This window comes from Lactuca virosa, chromosome 4, assembly GCF_052849685.1.
Source record: "Lactuca virosa cultivar CGN04683 chromosome 4, Lactuca_virosa_CGN04683_v6, whole genome shotgun sequence".
Taxonomy (NCBI): domain Eukaryota; kingdom Viridiplantae; phylum Streptophyta; class Magnoliopsida; order Asterales; family Asteraceae; genus Lactuca; species Lactuca virosa.
The window spans coordinates 283,287,467-283,304,531 of record NC_136429.1 but is presented as its reverse complement, the minus strand read 5'-3'; the positions used below and the strand labels follow the sequence as shown (position 1 = coordinate 283,304,531).

The following is a 17,065-nucleotide window of genomic DNA, read 5'->3' as shown; positions in this document are numbered from 1 at the left end:
AAACAACATAAAAATATATAAGATAATCTTGGCTTGTTACATAAGCGACCAAGCATATATACATATATCGGGTGATAAACAACCGATCATCATCATCATCATCATCATCGTTGTTTCCAAGCAGAATCTACCATACTCTTCCTAGGGATCTCTTAATCCAATATTTTCCAGAACCGAAAAGAAAATTCTTTATGCTTTAAAATCAATATCATATTTATTTATGGAAAATCCCAGTATATTAAAACATTTTGAATACAAAATTCAAAATATCAAAATTATATGGATGTCATAATCGAGACACAACATATGTTACAGCGTAAAGATCTAACGGTCTTGAATGTTATTGCAAGTATTCTCTTCAATCAATTGGCATCCTACTCAAGTCTTTAGCAGTCTTAACACTGCTACCAGTTATGCACATAAATTTAGTGGGTCGGGTTAGGAAATCTGGTGAGTTACATAGGGTTTTCAATCCCACAATGTTATATTCATCAATAACTTGCAAAACCAACTGTCATCCAACAACACATCATAAACATCTATAAGACATTTCTCTGAACTACCCATCCCATTGATCCTCATATATTGATCCTAATGCAGTGATCTTATAAGATCTATCCTGAGGGATCACTGTAAAGAGCTAGTTGACTATACTTAACTCAAACTAAACATCATTTATAAGACTCACCCCATCACTAGGCAAGGCTATAATGCTTGTAGTCATCATCCAAATCGTCTTCCTGTTATTACCATGCTACAATATACAATTGTATTATTATCCAACTTAATTGTATCTAACCATCCTTTATATGTCTCATTTTTAGAAACTACACTAGACTACAGTCTCTGTAATCGACATACAATACCAACTCTGTTTAGACCACACTATCCTAACTTAGTGTCTATATTCATCATAGAGTATTAGGTATCTAATATACATTCATCCTTTAAGTAATAATACTTCTATTATTATTATCATGTAATAATATCACATATATATCTATATATATCTTAACACATATAGAACCATATTTGGTTCGCACAATGCATGTCATCAAATATACATCTAAGCACATATTCCAGACAATAAGCATATAATTCACATATAAACTTTCGACAGATATTTAATACTTGTAATAAATACTTGTATTAAAATCATGTTCATGAAAGTAACTATGCACTCCCCCGATGGAGGTAGAAGAGCCTCGTGAAAGCTAGCTCCTTAGTTATTACTTCAGCTTATCCCTTTCCAACATCATACATACAAATATTACTATGTCTCAGTATTCGTTCGTATTCATATGGGTTTTATAACTACTCCTTAGATTCCTCAACGATCCCAATGAATACAACGAGATCTAGTTGATAAGGAATAACCAAACAATATCATATCGGAGGTAGGATATGTTTGGTATACTGATGTTGCGTAATAGCTACACCTAATTTTACCTACTATTCTACTAGCTATTCGACCCAGGGCAGTGTACCCTTTCGCAAATAGTATAGAACAAAAGTCGGGTATCGATCTCAGGGAACGAAATTAATTATTTAATCTACTTACTATTAAATTAACCTAAAATTCTAAGCAAAAGTAAAATGGTTTTTATCTAATTTTGCAAGTTTAAACAAACCTAAATTATCAACAACTTATTCAATCAACTATTAAAAACACTTATGTTAGTTTGAATCCAGTTTCCCTCAATAGTTAGCTATTAATTATGAACAGTTCTCGTTGGTTACCAATTAATATATTATTAGCAATTTAAGTCCAAATTTACTAATGTTGAATTAATTCATGTAGAAATATGCATAGTCATACATAATTTAACACAAAATTAATTATTAAATAGATTGGAGCTATGTAAGATTGAATTAACAAACACAATATTATGGTCACAATATATGTTCTCTAACACAGCCAAAACTAATACTTTAATCACTTAACTAAGATTGGTTGGATCCTAGCTCTAGCAATTCAATGGTCACTAAATTACTAGGTGTCAAGTTCATGCAATTCAATATTCACTAAACTACACAGAACATGAGTTAAAGCAATCTAAGTATTAAATTCTAACATGCTAGGTAAAAACAATCAAACACAAGCAATTAACCAAATAAAAAAATCCATACTCAATTAACTAGTCCATGAGTTCCAGCTTCATCTAGCTAACAGAAGCATCTAGATTTAGCAACTTATATTAACAATCAAACAAGTAAACTTCATTATTAAAAGCATAGTATTGTACCAAACTAAAAATTAAAGTATGATATTCTTCTTTTTCCATGGTCTTATTACCAGGTTTTTGCCTTCTATTTCTCTGAAAAACTACTTCTGGAATCTCTATTTTCTCCAGCCAAGCCTTAAAAATCGTGATCACCAAGGATATATACTTTTCATGATTTTCGTACTCCACGTCATGAGCTAACAATTCACGTCGTGATTTTGGATGTATACGTATCGGGCAAGGATTTTGAATTCCCGCGTATTTATCTTCTGGAATCGCCCATGCTACATCGTGTAAGTAAACTCCACGACGTGATTCTAGACTTTTTTTCGTGGATTTTTATTTCTTTAATCCTCCAAACCTCCAAAGTTCCAATCCTTGTCATTTTTGGTCCTTGTTCTTCAAGATCAGTCCTTTTGGCTGTAAAATGTAATTTAATCTTATAAGTACCATTTATCTATGTAAACAACCAAAATATGTATAAAAATGTATTTAAATATTGCCTAAAAATATGTAAAAATATGGCAATATCATACACAGAGTATACTTTTTGGAAATCTACTTTAAACACCTCACTAAATCTAGCTTAGACATCATTCCCGTAAGTAGATCAACCAGTATTACGACTGGAATCACTGATAAATCTTATTTACAAATTGATAATAACGACTATGAGTATAAATATAAGTTACAGTTAAAGCGTAGCTCAACTTACAGAAATTTATAGTAAAAAGTCAGAAGGTCATGGGCAGAATCTCGACACCGAACACACATTTTATAAGTTCATAATATTTGTCCATAAAATATGTATGCAATATATAAATATTATCTAAATCGGCTAGCCCTAACTTACGTGCATTACAATTACCTCCTCCTTAGGATGATTACATCTCGAAATCATACAATAGCAAAATAGCTCTAGATAATGATCTCGTAAGTCGCTTCTCCATCCCATGTAAAGATAGTCTCTATATTGTGCTCCCACAATAGTCACTCCCTCTATTCTCATCATAATATTCTAGATTCCTCTATGATGGCTTATCAGCCTGTCGACTTAGTTTCATCATCAAATCATCAACTATGTTGTTTAAAATTTTACTATAACTAAACAACTCCTTTTCACTGAATTTCTTCACACAATCATCCCCTTTATCACTAAGCGTTAAAGGACAAAGTTTTATGAACTTAATGGTTTTGTGTCCCCTTCGGGCTTCCACTTTGTTGGCTACAACTGTTTCCACATCATTGCTAACATTAACATTATCAAGAAATCAGAGAATAATCAAAACCTTTACTGATTAATAATAATGAGTCTTACGAAAACATTCGCTAAAGACCAATTATTCATCAACTTTATGCCCAAATGTAACATTCCAAAAATCAAGATAAAATTTTTCATTTTTAACTTTAAAGACACCATTGTTTTCAACCAAAATTATATCAAATACAAATATTCTCAAGATCAATATATCATAAAATCTCCCCAAACCTATCATCGAAGGATGTGTATGATCATGTCTACGTCTTTCCCCGGTCATCCGAAGTACCTGAAACATAAACTTAAACTTTAAGCCACAGCTTAGTGAGTTCCCCCAAAGTACCACACACAACCATACAGATACCAACATGCATACATCAGCCTTCATCCTGACTGGACTGCCACACTGGGCCTACAGACTATCTGGAACCCCCTCAGAGCCTTCAGCATGACTAGACCGTCGCGACAGGCCTACAACCTATATGTACCGCTCTCCGGGCCTTCGGCATGACTGGACCGCCTCGCATACCTTCAGTCTATCCAAACCGCCGTGGGTATCTTGGCCTTCAGCACAAAGTAGGACCGCCTCAACCCAACCGACCATACACATCAATATATATCATAACAATCAATAGGTAGAAAATACAGGTAGTCCTACATATCTACCAGTCTAACACATATCTAACAATACAAATAATCATACAGATCTACCAATCTAACGCGTATCAGAAATCATCAGGTAATCATCCAGATCTACCACATACTAAGCATAATCATCAATCAATATACCTGGGTATCAAACCCAATGAGTTAGCCTTGGTGCCTTCAACCCTCAAGTACAATGGGGAAAACTCATCTTTCAGTCTGAAAAGATCATTGAACAGAACACAACTCTGAGTATCAGTTCAACTGGTCACCTATTCATTGAAACATGACCAAACATAACTTATAATTAAAATACCCAAAATACCCTTAGGTCAAACTTGGTCAAAGTCAAAAAGTCAACTCGGTCAACTCAGTTGAGTATGTTGGGCGTGCTCAGCCTGTACGTGGGGCGTACTTATGCTTTGACCAATTATGGGATGTTGATTGCGTACGCTCAACGTACCATTTGGTATGCCCATCATACGCGTCTGGCCCCTTTTCATTCTTATTAAGAGCTTAATCATTAAGCTCTTTTTCCCATATTCCAGATCTAGTCTTCAACTAACGTCCTTAACCATAAAGTCTCCAACTTTAGGGTATTGCATGGCTAAAAAGTGCCCAAAGGCTAAAACCCTAACTTATTATCCCATTAAGACATTTCAACATTTGTATGGAGGGAAAGGAAGACCCAAAATCACATTTTTATCATTCAAAACACTCTAACATGTCTAAAAGGACAACTCATTTGATCTAGGGTAGCTCATACCCAATGTACCAAGACTATGGAGCTAATAAACATAAACTTCCAAACTACCAAGATCTTGATATATAATCATCAAGTTCAAAGCTTTATGCCTCAAAATGAACCTTAGAGGTGAGGTGTTTCTGGATCTAAGTGGCCTCCATCTTCCAAGGTAGTTCTTTAATCTTCTCTTTGCTTCAAGGACACTAAAACACATACTTTCAAGCTCAAAAAGAACACTTAAGGGATTAGGGTTTGCTATGGAAGAAATGAGGGATGGAGGCTGATGAGGGGAAAGGAACTTGGGATTTAAGAATGTTTAAATAGGTTCCCAACTCTAAAAATTAGGGTTTTGGACCTTGCCACGTACATCGTGCGTACTTAATGTATGCCCAGGGTACTCACCCCTTATCCAAAAATTACAAAAATTCCACTATGGGCCAATTTGCAACAATTCTCACATATAATGGTTGGAAATGTAATTTACCTCCAATATGAATGTTACACCAAAAAGGTAGATTTGGACAACTAGCTTGAACACATCTTGGTTTTACAACATCTTGGGACACTTGATGATAAGATCTAAGATAATATCGTCCTTTTTACTTATAGGCATATGTAAAGGTTTCAAGTTCCCTCACGACATTTGATGTAGTTTTTCTCATTTTTCCAACCAATACATCCATTCTACTATCTTCATAACAGCAATCAAAGCTAATAACTCTCTTTTAGCTGTGGGTGCTGCAACCCTTTTGGATATTGACATTGAATCTGAAGTCGGGTTGCCTTTCGTACTCTTGCCTTATGGGTTGGTTCTCCCCCACTTGGGTTCGAACCCTCACTTTTTGCTATTTACAATCAATCAAAGCTCATGATGGCTCTGTCTCTATGATTGGTACTTCTCTTTCTTCTTATAAGAAATTTCCTATTATTCATATTAATGACTTTATTCATCTCCAACATCATATCGTGCATGTGCCCGCAATGAGTGATCTTCTCGTATATCATAGTCACGGTCTGATCAAGATTATGACAAGCACAAAGTCATATACCAATGTACACGTATACAAAACAGTATAAGAGGGTCTTACTAATGTAATACTAGCAACGACGGTTGTTGAACTCTATATTTTCTCATCCTCTTTTCTGGAATGATCAACCTTCTCGCGCTCTACTTGATCATCTTGACCACATTTAAAATATCTGAACACAGACGCATAAAAAACATCCTTATGCATCCTCTCATCCTCTATACCACAACTGCAACTCTTATGACTTGCTAAATGAGTGTCAAACTCTTTGACTTCTTAGCTGATGGTGATGCTTGAACCTACACATGCTCTTCGTCCTCTGTTAGACCTCCAGTCCTAACCTTCAACTTACAAACTCGATCTTCATTGGATACTCCTGCTCCTTCTCAATTTAGGCCATAGGCTGAACCTAAGATAAAGTCTTTAATTTAGCTACAGTAACTGACCGAATGGTCACACTCTAATGACCATTTATTGCATAGTGCTACGAACTAGACTATTGTATTTATGAGTCAAACACTAACACAGAAGAAACCTTCCTTCGTGTTTTAATGTGGTATAATTACATCATCGTAGGTAGCATCTCTAGCTACTGGCTACTCAATCCTAACAATGATTGCAATTCTTCTGTTGATCACCTCGATCATCTTCTTCTCCAATCTCTTGACTAAAGTCGGTCACTACAGCGAACATGGTTCTATCAACCAAGTAACTCACTACATATATTTATATTAATCAGACCGATCCTTCAATACCACTAGGGTATGAACAAAAATCATTTTCCTCATCATCACCAAAACACAGGTAAATGATGGAAACGGATGAAGCAAAATCAACTACTAGTGCCTTAGTAACCTTGTGACTCTTCATGATCTAAGTATGTATCATGTGATTCCGGTAGTGCATGCCTATACTACCTTTCACACATATGCATACCCAGTCCAAGAATTGCCTCGCAATCCCTAAGTCACCATAGAAGACAATTCACAAAGCAAATGAGCAAATATCTATGTACCCAAATGAACACATGTAGCAAAGTACTCTAACTTACTAAACATGTTAAACATGTAAGTTACTCAGCATTTCACCAAAAAATGATTAATTTCACCATCCCAGTCTTATACGTTAAAGTCGACTTAACATATTAAGGAGTTCTTGTAAGGATGTGACAGAAGTCAATCGTCACTTAGTATCATTAAATACCAAGTTAGAGCATCTTGTATAGGGTACAGATCAACTCTTAACACACTACTTGGACTGCATACTACTTCATGTAAGTAGACAAAATCTCAACCTTATTGAGTCTAAAAACTCTGTTGGCCTCCTTCCTTTCATCCTTATCGAATTCCTCTTAATTTTGCACAACATCTTCCATAACTTCAGCTTTGATACTGTTGAAGTATTTATTACCTTCTTTTGTGCCTCTAAATTCGTAAGTAATCATTGCTTCAGTCTGGTCGGCGGAGGAATCGCCATTCGGTGGGATGACTTCATGGATTACACCAAAGTTTTATCATCCCATCAAATTAAAATGTACTTCAGATGTACAATACTCCTATATACATACTATTATTTCACCAAACATAACCTAAGGGTACGATACCACTCCATAGGTATTATTTACGATATCACTTGATAGGCATTATTTACGAAGTTATCAATGTCAACTATTGTAAGCCTTTTTATATCCCCGAAAAGTTATACGTCAGTTCTAGTACAATAAGTATATGTATAGAATCTATACACATAAAATTTCCTTTCTTCGACTCAAGGTCAGCGATAGACCTTAAAATCTCTTTAAATAATAGTTTTATAGGTAAGCAACCTAAGACATGCTATAATTCATATCACCAAGCACAAATTATCATATAAGGCATATCTCCTAAAGTATTTTAGTGCATACCATAGCACGTAAGGTATTCTACCTAAAGCATGTTATAAAATAAATCTTATTAGCACATAATAGTTATTAAGGCCTATACCTTAAAGTATCCTAGTGTTTGTGTCTATTTAAGTATACAACCTAGAATATTCTAGACACACATCTCACCATCATCACTTATCATCTATGTTTAAGTCTAGAAATCCTTACAATTCCTAGTTCGCTTAAACTAATGCATTGATACCAACTGTGACGTCCCTTATTTTCTATAACTGGAAAAAAATCTTTATGCTTTAAAATCAATATCATCTTTATTTCAGAAAATCCCAGTATATTATAACATTTTGAATACAAATGATTATTTCAAAATATCAAAATTATATGGATGTTATAATCGATACACAACATATGTTACAACATAAAGACCTAGCGGTCTTGAATTCTATTGCAGGTCTTCTCTTCGATCAATCAACATCCTACTCAAGTCTTCAGCAGTCTTAAAACCGCCACCTGTGATGCACATAAATTGAGTGGGTCGGGTTGGGAAACCTGGTGAGTTACATAGGGTTTTTAATCCCACAATGTTATATACATCAATAACCTGCAAAACCTATTGTCATCCAACAACACATCATTAACATCTATAAGACATTTTCCCTGAACTACCCATCCCTTTGATCCTTATATAATGATCCTAATGCAATGATCTTATAAGATATATCCTGAAGGATCACTTTCAATATCTAGTTGACTATACTGCTTCAGGCGGTCCTTGGCAGCAGACATTAGTCAATAAAGGCAACGATGAGGGTAAATGGAGTACATCAAATGAAACACATTTCATTAATCATCTACTGGAATGATTACCCACCTATACTCCACAAGACTATATGTCATAGCGAGCGGTCGTCATCTTACTTCGGCGGATGACTGGTCATCCAGGTGACTATCGGTTGCCTGATATAAACATACCATTTCCGATGTCTATAATAAAGGCAGAATACTAATATAGTATTCATGTACGTAATACGCACCCCACCAAATCACCACTGTCATCTAACAGAGTTCTAATCTTCCTTCCCATCTCTCACACACACACACTTGATAATATGCTACCCAATATCCAAACTTAATTGAACTAAGCATCCCTTTTAAGTATTATGGCACAACTAAATGAGATTGTAATACCCATAATCATCGTATAGTTCCTACTTATGTACTATCTTTACAATACAAGGTATATCTAACATCCTTTCAACTTAACTTAAATTAAACATCCTTTATAGGTCTCACTCCATCACTAGGCAAGACTATAATGCTTGTAGTCATCATCCAAACCGTTTTCTTGTTTATACCATGCTATAGTATACAACTGTATTATTATCCAAGTCATTGGATCTAACCATCCTTTATACGTCTCAGTTTAGAAACTAGACTAGTCTACATTATCTATAACCGACATGTAATACCAACTTTGTTTAGACCACATTATCCTAAGTTAGTTTATATATTCATCACATAGTATTAGGTCTCTAACATACATTCATCCTTTCAGTAATAATACTTCTATTATTATTATCATGTAATAATATCATGTATACATCTTAACACATATAGAACCATATCTGGTTCGCACAACGCATGTCATCAAATATACATCTAATCACATATTCCAAACAATAAACATATAATTCACATATAAACTTTCAACATATATTACTTGGCTATTACTTTAGCTTATCCCTTTCAAACATCATGGTGGAGGTGGAAGATCCTCGGGAAAGCTAGCTCCTTGGCTATTACTTCAGCTTATCCCTTTCTAACATCCTAAATACGAGTATTATTATGTCCTAGTATTCTTTCGTATTCATACGAGTTTTATAACTACTCCTTAAATTCCTCAACAATCCCAATGAATACATCGAGACCTAGCTCATAAGGAATAATCATGTAAGATCATATCGAAGGTAGGATCTGTTTGGTATACAGAGTATACAGTTCGGAAAATCCACTTTAAACACCTCACTAAATCTAGCTTAGACATCATTCTCATAAGTAGATTAATCAGTATTATGACTAGAATCACTGATAAATCATATTTATAAATTTATAATAACGACTACGAATATAAATATAAGTTGCACTTAAAGCATAGTAAGTGCAACTTTACTTACAGAAACTTCTAGCAAAAAGTCAGAAGGTCGCAGACAGAATCTCTACAACAAACACTCCTTTTTCTCAGGCTCTCTGATGCTCCAGAGCTTCGCTACTCACACTAGGAACTCTCAAAGTTGGACCTCGAGATTATGGGAAAGTTTGAGAGAGATTCGAGAGGAAAGGATGTAGGACATGAGCAAAATCTGCCACTATATATAGGGGATTAGGGAAGACGTGCCACGTCTCTATTACGTAGATCCTCTCATATGGTGCCACGTATCAGGTGCTTATTCGGCCATGTCACTTTGTCGATGTTGCCTTCATCCTTGCCACGTGTCAGCTTTTGGTGGTGCCACATGTCGTTGATTCGTGGTGCTATGTCATCGTGTCGTTCAGGTGACTCGTTCGCCGCCTTGCCATGTGGCACCTTCCGGTGGTGCCACATCATTATTTTCCGAGTATTTTTCACAATCTTCTAAAAATCACAACTTTTGTATACGAGCTTCATTTTCGACATTCATTATATCCACACATTCGTATCGACGAGTACTAAAAATTTCCTTTAGGTCTCAACAGCTAACTCTCACTTTATTTTAAATTCATATTTAGACTAATTTAGACTATTAGAATTTTTACAAAATTAGTAACTTCGTCATACAAACTTCATTCTTGACGTTCTCTATATCAATGAGTTTGTATTTATGAGATCTTCAACTCTCGTTTACATTGTTTTGGCTAACAATCATCGATCTTAATTTCGATTTCTGTGTCATACACTGTTGTATTCAAAACTTCGAAAAAACATAACTTCCTCATACGAAGTCGGATTTAGACGTTCATTATATGCACACTTTCGTAATTTTGATTACTACGACTTTCATTTAGAAGACTTAGGCTAATAAGAAATCTATCTCTAGTTCACTTTTTATGGCACATATAGTTGTGTCGTGATGAACGCAAAACTTACAAAAATCATAACTTCTTTATAGATTTAGGCATTCTTTATACTCATGAAATCGTCATCACTACTACAATAACTTTTATCAAGACTATTTGTCCTAAATAAAATTTCATCAAAAATGTCTATTTTACGTAATTTGTTAAATTTTATGATACACTTTTATACAAATATTATAAGTCCATAATATTTGCCCATAAAACATGTATGTAATATCTAAATCATCTAGCCCTAACTTACAGGCGTTACACATTCACATATAACAATGATGTAATCGCTAATTACATCCATACATTCACATGTTTACACATGTGCTTCATCACATAAACATACTCTAAAAGAGAAGTATAAAGTCACATTGGGTTGAAGAATAGCAACTTACTTCCAACTCTTCCAAATATTCCCTTAACAGACTTCAAATCCCTTCTTGCTACTACCTAGTCCATATACATACATTAAACCATGCACATGTGTCTTAATCCCTTAAGACATCACTTGTGGTTTCTAGCCAAAAATTCATATTTTGGACAAAACCCTGACTTGGCCATTCTTTTCTCAAATGTTTTTCAAACCATATCAATCAAGCTCATAAACACTTATCTTAACTTAATTAAACTACACAATCATCATCTTCTTCATTCCCTTTCTAGGGTTTCAAAACCCTAGAATCAAATCATGATTTCAACCATTATAACTTCATACAAGTCATGGATTAAGCTTCTAGACACTTAATCAAACGTTATTTGTAAAATTACTTGGAAGAATCTAGCATAAAAACCTTAAAATCGGATTTCACCGTTAACACCTTCAAAAGTATAAATGGAGAAACGAACCACTACAAGGGTTTAAGGTGGTCTTACATTGCCTCTAGCAAGCTAAATTGCCACTGATCCTTCTTGAAGCTTGAAATTGTCGGACACTTTGCTCTCCAAGAAAAGGGATCGATTATGACCAAATGAACCCTAAGTCTCGAATTTAATCTGCTCGAAGCCGCGTCGCGGACAAGGCCTTACCGCGCTACGGAAACCTAAATGAAGTCGTGGTTTCCTTATTTTCCACGCTATGGCAACCAATCTTCATAGCAACGTACTTTATTCTCGCATCATGGCACCCATACCCCCACGCCGTGGACCAAAGTACATTGTCTACGATTTACGATGGAGAAATGAACAAAATCACCGCCTCGCATTTCGCGTCGCGGCTATTAGCTTACCGCGCGGTGGCACTAGAACTCTAGCTCAACTTCATTCCTTTTCAATCTCATTTCATTCAATACTTGCACTTACCAATTCAATTCCATCTTAACCCATAATAATACATTCTAATAGCTTCATAATGGAAGATAATGGCAGAAAACATAATCAAAACATTCCATAAGTTTTAAATATCATAAAATGACCAAAATGCCATTACTATCAAAATGGCATTCAACTACACATTTACTCTAAAATGTTAGAATTTTGTAAATTCTTCATTGTTTTTCTTAAGATCCGGAAAAAGTTTTATTTTTATTAATGGATTTGAATGAGTTCCTTAGATCTAGGTTTTTTTTTGAAACAACAAACTATCTAAACCTACTCCTAAATACCACCTATGTCTTCTAAGAGACTTGAACTCATGATCTAGTTATCTTTCTTTTTTATACTATAATAAAATATATGATTTACCCTTTTAAAATCGTTTTTAAAGAAATTAATTTGTGATGCTCTAGATAACTATAATTATGGTATCTCAATCATAACTCTTGATTTTGAAAATTCAATGGCAGTGGATGTTGATATAGATTCACACATAAAATGTCATTCATATGAACCCATAAACACATAATATATATATATATATATATATATATATATATATATATATATATATATATATATATATATAGTTAAGTTCATGTGAGACAACCTAATTTTGTGAGACCGTAAGACGTAATCCTAGCCACTCATTTGGTAGATAAAAAAACATTTTTAAAATGCAAAATAATTGAAAATTTTCGAAAAAAAAAATTTCAAATATTATTTTCGGAATTTATATTTTCCAAAAATTTTTTTAAAAAAATACCAAAAAAATAAAAATAAAATAAAATAAAATATCTTTTTTTACATATTCTAGTAGAATATTCTACATATCTGACAAATCTAATAGAATATTCTAACATTCTAAAAATCACATTAGAATATTTACAGTGTAATATTCTATTAGAATATTTCATGTATTTTTCAAAAAAAAATGGTAATTTTTTTTAGGTAATTAAAGTTCCGAAAATAATAATTAAAAAAAGAATTTTTGAATTTTTCCTTTTATTTTGCATTTTAAAATTATTTTTAGATTTGGTCTCACGGTCTCACAAAATTAGCATGGTTTCAAATTAACCTGAACCTATATATATATATATATATATATATATATATATATATATATATATATATATATATATATATTCTCATTTTTGTAATTAGCTTCTAACAGATATGTATTGCATATTTTTTTATTATGATAATCATAAATTTTGTTATAAAAAGTTATAATTAAATAAACTATTCGTATATAGTTAATTCGAATTAATTATCACTTTATTAAAGAAATAATTTATAAACAAATAATACATTTATAATATACTTTTCAATAAATATTACAAATGCATTAATAGAAATACGACACATAAATTGAAAATATATATTCATACGTCGAAGTTGATACAGAAAATATCATACTTTATTATTATGATTATTTAATTTCATTCATTTAATATATAAATTGATATTAAAAATATTTGTTGTTATATTTAAATTATAACTATTAAATTAAAATAAACTAGAATTTCATAAATTAAAATAAACTAGAATTTCATAAATTGAAAATTAAAGAAATTAAAATTGTGCAAAAATGAAGTGGGTTTGAGGATGGTTTACACTTTACATCATTTTGATGTAAAATATTGGATTTGAAGTCGTGTTAGAAATGCCCTTGGGTTATATATATTTTCGTTTATCTACAAAATATTAAATTCTAGAAGGAATTTTTCATTTTTTTGCAGGTAAAAATACAAACAAAACAAAAACTGTGAGAATAATAATTATTATTGTCACAATATGTGTGGTCATAGTAATTACTTCCAGTTATATCTTCATGAGGAAGAAGACACGGCAAAAGCCTCCTACAGAAAATATAGAAAGTAAGCACGATGTTTGAAACTTAAAAGTCATGTTGAACTTAAAGATCCATAGCTTATGTTATAATTAAGCAACATATTACTATATATTGTCTCGACCTTGTGCTTGAATTGTAGTAATGTAGTTATAGTATTAGCTAGCTAGTACAACGCTAGTGATTAATTGCAATACAACTTCATAGTTAAAACAACCTGTAACTCTCTCCCTCCTGCTGTACTAGCTAAAACCATGGATATTGGCACTTCTGAATGTTTGCAATACAACTTTAGTACTCTGAAAGCAGCAACAAATGAGTTCTCGGAAGACAATAAACTTGGGAAAGGTGGATTTGGAGCGGTTTACAAGGTAATAACAAGTGATCTTGGTAGTTAGGTGCCAAAAGTTGAGAATTTTGATATTTTTTTAACGTAGATATATACTATTATATGATATTTAGGGTAAACTTGGGGATGGACAAGAAATTGCAGTTAAGCGGCTAGCAAGGGATTCTGGGCAAGGTGACATAGAATTCAAGAATGAGGTTTTGCTTGTCGCCAAGCTTCAGCATCGTAATTTGGTTAGGCTGCTTGGTTTCAGCTTAGAAGGAAGTGAGCGACTTCTCATTTATGAGTTCCTACAGAATGCAAGTCTTGATCAGTTTATATTTGGTAAGTTCTGAAGGGCGACCTCTTTCTCGACCCAACTTGTTGCATCCCTCAAAAGACTTAAAAACTAGATATTCCACAAATTACTGGTATGTTGTTAACAAAATACTTCTCATACGACCTGTCAAGAATTAAATTCAGCAACACTTGTAACCAAAAAAGTTTTTGTTTGAAAGGAGTGAACAATGTTTACCAATTACACACGGGGAGTAGCAAATGATGTTTTATTTTTGTAGTGAATATTGCTTTTGTGTAGACTTATATACTTGTTGTTGTTTGTAGATCCAACTAAGCATACAATACTTGATTGGGAAAAGCGATACAAGATCATCAAAGGCATCGCCAAGGGACTTTTATACCTTCATGAAGACTCCCGTCTAAGGATTATTCATCGCGATTTGAAAACCAGTAATATTTTGTTAGATGTTGAAATGAATCCTAAAATTGCAGATTTTGGCATGGCCAGATTGTTTAACCCTGAGGAAACTCAAGGCGACACACATCGAATAGTTGGAACCTAGTAAGTATACTTCCTTTGGAAAACTCTTATGATGGAAAGATCACTAACTATACTTTTCTTATTAACATGTCATTTTAGTGTAACTACTGACCTTTTGTCATTCTATGATGCATCAAATAGTGGTTACATGGCACCAGAATATGCCATGCATGGCCAATTCTCAATAAAATCAGATGTATTTAGCTTCGGAGTTTTGGTGTTAGAAATGGTAACAGGTCAAAAGAACCAATACATTCGTAATGGAGAGAGCATGGAACACCTTCTTAGCTATGTAAGTACCCAATGATTCAATAAACTCTAAAAGAATACATATACGTACAGAAACAAAATCGTATTATGTGTATGCATGGAAACATTCCCTAAAATTGAGCTTTCTAAATTTAGCTAGTGTGACTATGTTAAGAAAAAAATTGTTAATCTCTTTTAGGCATGGAAAAGTTGGCAAAATGGGACTGTGTCAAACATTATAGATCTCACATTGACGACTGGATCCGATTCATTGTGCGACATCACTAGAATTATCCATATTGCTTTATTATGCGTTCAAGAAAATTCTTGTGACAGGCCAACCATGGCTGAGGTTGTTCATATGCTTAATAGCTTCTCTCTCGCGCTTGCAATACCCTCAGAGCCTGCATTTTTCATACGTAATACCATTCATCCACAAGTGCCACTCCTGATTTTTTCCGAAAATATTGTCTCCATATCTGAGATAGCTCCTAGATAGGTTTTGAATGTTTCATGTTTTAAAAGTGTTACATATGCTATTTGACATGTTACAGCTATAAACAAGTTGATGAGAATTTGAAGCAATGTTTAGCTAGTCACGATATGTTTTATTGTCTTTTTGATCCGAAATTATATTATAACTATGAAAATGCTAAAGGAACGAAGTACAAATTTATTCAGACTAAGGGTGGAGAAAACATTAATCAATCGTGTTTCAACCCATATAAAGCTACGGAACCTCGAATCAATTTTTATCGATAAAAGTGAAAGAGACGGAATGTTATCGACTACTTTAGGTACCCATCTGAGCCTTTTCTGAGCAACAGCATCTCTTTCCTAGTTGTTAACAGACAACATAGAAGTTTTGCACCTAAAAGCTTGGATTTCTTTTGGTCTGAAAGGGTTAAAGTCATGGACAAAAAATATTACAAACTAGATTGTAATTCTAGCTTCAAATTACACCATTCGACAACCCTTTCTCACGTCTTGTTGGCGAACGAGCAATTGAGTATCAATCTATTATCAAACTAGTTTTATCATACAAATCAGAGACTTTAGTAAAACTTATGTACAACTTGATAATGATCTTAAGAACAAAAATCAACACAAAAGATTTACAATTTTACACAGCGTAAACCTATTAGTTCTTCATACGATGATAAGCGTAAACCTATTAGTTCTTCATACGATAATAAGCTCTCTCTGAATTGTATGTGTGTGTATGTTGTGAAGAACGAGACCTCGGAATATGACGATGATCACCCTCGCTCTATGTTTTATACTTCATCCATGCTTAAACAAGACCTCACATGTTTAAATGCTAAAATTAGACATTATGCTATTTCCAAACCATTACAGAAATTAAGATGTTTCTAGGAAAGTTTACAGAAACTACGTTGTTATTTCTGTGTCAAATGGGTAACATTCCTAGTTCCATTTATATGTTCATTATAGCAAAATGCTTTTATTATTTCCTACTAAATGATTGTTACTATGCTATTTTGTATCTTTAACATAATAACCTCATAGTCTCACGAGATGTATATTCAGTCCTTCGAGTTGTAACATATTTTGAAACAGTAATGCACAATCCTAGGT

The 17,065-nt window shown here is 33.4% G+C and overlaps 1 protein-coding gene across 2 annotated transcripts in view; it reads left to right on the top strand.

Moving 5' to 3' along the window:
* The window catches only part of LOC145108340 (cysteine-rich receptor-like protein kinase 15), a 46,112-nt gene extending 30,032 nt beyond the window's left edge, over window positions 1-16,080 (top strand). Inside the window, exons 2-7 of one of the 2 annotated variants that reach the window (XM_079045356.1) lie at window positions 13,939-14,076; window positions 14,295-14,419; window positions 14,511-14,721; window positions 15,001-15,238; window positions 15,359-15,509; window positions 15,666-16,080. In XM_079045356.1, the coding sequence (XP_078901482.1) occupies window positions 13,939-14,076; window positions 14,295-14,419; window positions 14,511-14,721; window positions 15,001-15,238; window positions 15,359-15,509; window positions 15,666-15,965 (1,163 nt within the window). In that variant the 3' untranslated portion in view covers window positions 15,966-16,080. The remainder of the gene's footprint in view (window positions 1-13,938; window positions 14,077-14,294; window positions 14,420-14,510; window positions 14,722-15,000; window positions 15,239-15,358; window positions 15,510-15,665) is intronic. The other variant, XM_079045357.1, reaches the window with a different exon arrangement.
* The last annotated feature ends 985 nt before the right edge of the window (window positions 16,081-17,065 follow it).